Source organism: Brassica oleracea, chromosome C8 (assembly GCF_000695525.1).
Source record: "Brassica oleracea var. oleracea cultivar TO1000 chromosome C8, BOL, whole genome shotgun sequence".
In the NCBI taxonomy this organism is placed as follows: Eukaryota; Viridiplantae; Streptophyta; class Magnoliopsida; order Brassicales; family Brassicaceae; genus Brassica; species Brassica oleracea.
The window spans coordinates 22,677,203-22,680,088 of record NC_027755.1 but is presented as its reverse complement, the minus strand read 5'-3'; the positions used below and the strand labels follow the sequence as shown (position 1 = coordinate 22,680,088).

The window sequence follows — 2,886 nt, the reverse complement described above, 5'->3', positions numbered from 1 at the left end:
ATTGGTTTGGCTGCTTGTTGTGGGAATATTTTTGAAAAGCAAGATACAAAAATATCGAGATGGGCATCGCCGCACATGGAGACATTGACACATTACAAACTACAAAAAAAAAATTAGTGCCTTGGTACGTCGTAATATATTAATTCAATTTATGTTATTTCTGGAAAATAAAATTAAGTTGTCTGGGGATACAAAAAGAAGCATCTTCGGTTATCATTTAACCGCTAGTGGTGAGAGAGAAGCTAATACTTTTTTTTTGGCCATCTAATGATAATTTTATAAGAACCAAGATGAAAGTACAAAACCCAATACAACATTACACCAAAACTAAAAATCGAGCCCAAAAGAAAACCGAGAACACCAAAAGTCCAAGTGCCCAACCAAAACACACAAGTCAAAAACACGTGTTGACTCCTCAACAGCGAGAAGAACACGTGTCGCCAAACCCTATCACCTTCCCCAACGCCAGAAACCAAAGCGGCGCTTCACCGGAACCACACCGGAAATCTTCTGCAACATCACATGCATCCTCAGCGGCAGGCCTCCTTTCCACGGAGAGCTTCATCGAACCTTGTCGATATTTCAGCTAAAGCCACAACGCCACCAATCACAAAATTACGAGATCCATAACCAAACCCGTGTTCATCTTTATCCCTTCACTTCATCAACGGAGAGCATCAATCAACAAATGTTGAGATCTCATCCGAAACAGTTCACACCCAGAAGGTAACCCTGATAACACATCAACCAAACCTCATGCACTATAGAGCCGGCGACGCAGAGTTTAGATAATCTCCGCCCCCGGAATCATATGCCGGCGACGATAGAGCTATATGAGCCTCAAAACATCCCAGAGTCAAAGACTTATCATGAGAGCCGTGATCAAAATCCCTCTCCCACACACAAAGGCAAGCACATAAAAAAAATAGAAGAGAAACATGACCGACGGTGGCTGTGAAAACTCACTTGTCGGCCGGAGCACTTCTCACTCTCGTGAAAGAGAGAAGCTAATACAGTTATATAATGTGTTTCGCTTATCATAAACATAAATTAACAATCTTAATAATTTCCTGGAGGCTGCTATCCATGTGGTTGGTTTTTACTTTCAAAATTTCGTCTGAAACAAAACTTTTTTTTTTTGGTCTCAACATCAACTTTTAAAAGTTACTTAAAACCTTAAAAAAATAGAATTTAATTAATTTTATCCTGGCAACATTTTTATGAATGATTATTCAAATTTAAATTGTCTTTTGGTCAACAGAGTTAGTGCCTTTTGTTTTTTTTGGCCAACAAAGTTAAATGTCTTTTCATGATTACTGTATAATCAAAAAAGTGATAGATACATCAAAATACGAATCTTATCCTGATGTAAATTAACTAAGGGCCAAGTATTTATCCCCATAATCGGTCCATCAACACAATTATCAAAAAACAAAGACTTTTAATATGAACCATAATACTAATTAACAATAATAAATACATAACCCTAATCAAAATATAATCACTAATTCGAAAAGACAGAGAAGGCAGTTCCGTAATTATCTCAAAAACCTGGTGGCATTTTTGTATTCCCTTCACTATTTAAACTTCGCCTCTCCCAAATGCTCAAATCCCTCCCACCTGCTTTCTCGTGAGAAGAAGAAAGAAAAACAGCAGCTCAAGATTCAGTCTTTTCCAACTAAACAGAGAAGAAAGAGACAACAATGGCCGAAGGTGTCGGAAAATGCAGCAAGATCCGCCACATTGTGAGGCTCAGGCAAATGCTCAGGCGATGGCGAAACAAAGCACGTTTATCTTCAGTCAGCCGTTCTGTGCCGTCGGATGTTCCATCTGGACACGTGGCGGTATGCGTGGGAAGTGGCTGCAGGAGATTCGTGGTGCGCGCGTCGTACCTGAACCATCCGATCCTGAGTAATCTACTTGTCCAAGCTGAGGAGGAGTACGGTTTCGTTAACCAGGGGCCGCTGGTTATCCCCTGTGAAGAATCGGTTTTCGAGGAAGCTATCCGGTTTATTTCCCGGTCGAACCGGTGTACTTGTCCCGAAGATCTCCAGAAATGCCACGGAGGGGTCACAAGCAAGCTTGATCTTTTGATCGAATCTCGACCGTTGCTTCACGGGGTCGTCGATAAAGCCGTCTGGTGATTCTTTTAAGATCGACGGTGAAGAAATCAAAATTTTGAATAAATCGTCATTGACTAGGCTGAGTTCTAATTTTAATCGCCTCTGGGTCACTTTTTTATTTTATACTATTAAATATATAATTATATTGGTGAGTTTGAATCGGGTGGCCAGTTACTCACTGAGTAGTGAAAGAGACGGCGGTTAGAAAGTGCGTGAATCATTCCACCGAGTCATCCTGGGTTCGAAGCCAAGTTCAAGACTGTAAATGTAAATAAGACAGATGAACGTTTGGTCTGATGGGAAAGAGAGAAAGTGAGTTGATTTCAAAGGGCTTTTGATTTGAATATTAACACCTTTCTCTGTTATTTTTCCTTAAGTTTTAGAATAGATAGTTGTGCTAAGTACTTTCAAATATCTCTATTTCTTTAAAATTTATCAAAACTTTTGTAACAAAGTACAATCTTCGACCCTTCCATAAAATACAAACTACTAGGGGGTTGTTTGTTATAACGTTTAACTACGAGTATATTTTTTATGGATTAAAAGTATTAATATAACCATTATTTTGCAGGAAAATTTAGTGTGTTCCAATAGAAAAAGTTAACAACGATAAAATGTATTTTATGAGTGAAAAGTGTATCCGACCAAGGCCATGTGAAAGAAAGACTATTAGCCCATTTTCTGATTCGCCTGACTGTGTTCAACTTCTTTTTTTGTCTTCATTTTTTTCCACACAGTAAAAAGTACAGTCTCCGGTACACAT

General features: G+C 38.9%; 1 protein-coding gene across 1 annotated transcript; it reads left to right on the top strand.

The window, feature by feature from the left end:
* Positions 1–1,551: 1,551 nt before the first annotated feature.
* Positions 1,552–2,679, top strand: LOC106310489 (auxin-responsive protein SAUR36-like). Its single transcript, XM_013747721.1, has one exon. It carries the CDS (start codon positions 1,704–1,706, stop codon positions 2,142–2,144), a length of 441 nt encoding a protein of 146 aa, XP_013603175.1. The 5' UTR covers positions 1,552–1,703; the 3' UTR covers positions 2,145–2,679.
* The last annotated feature ends 207 nt before the right edge of the window (positions 2,680–2,886 follow it).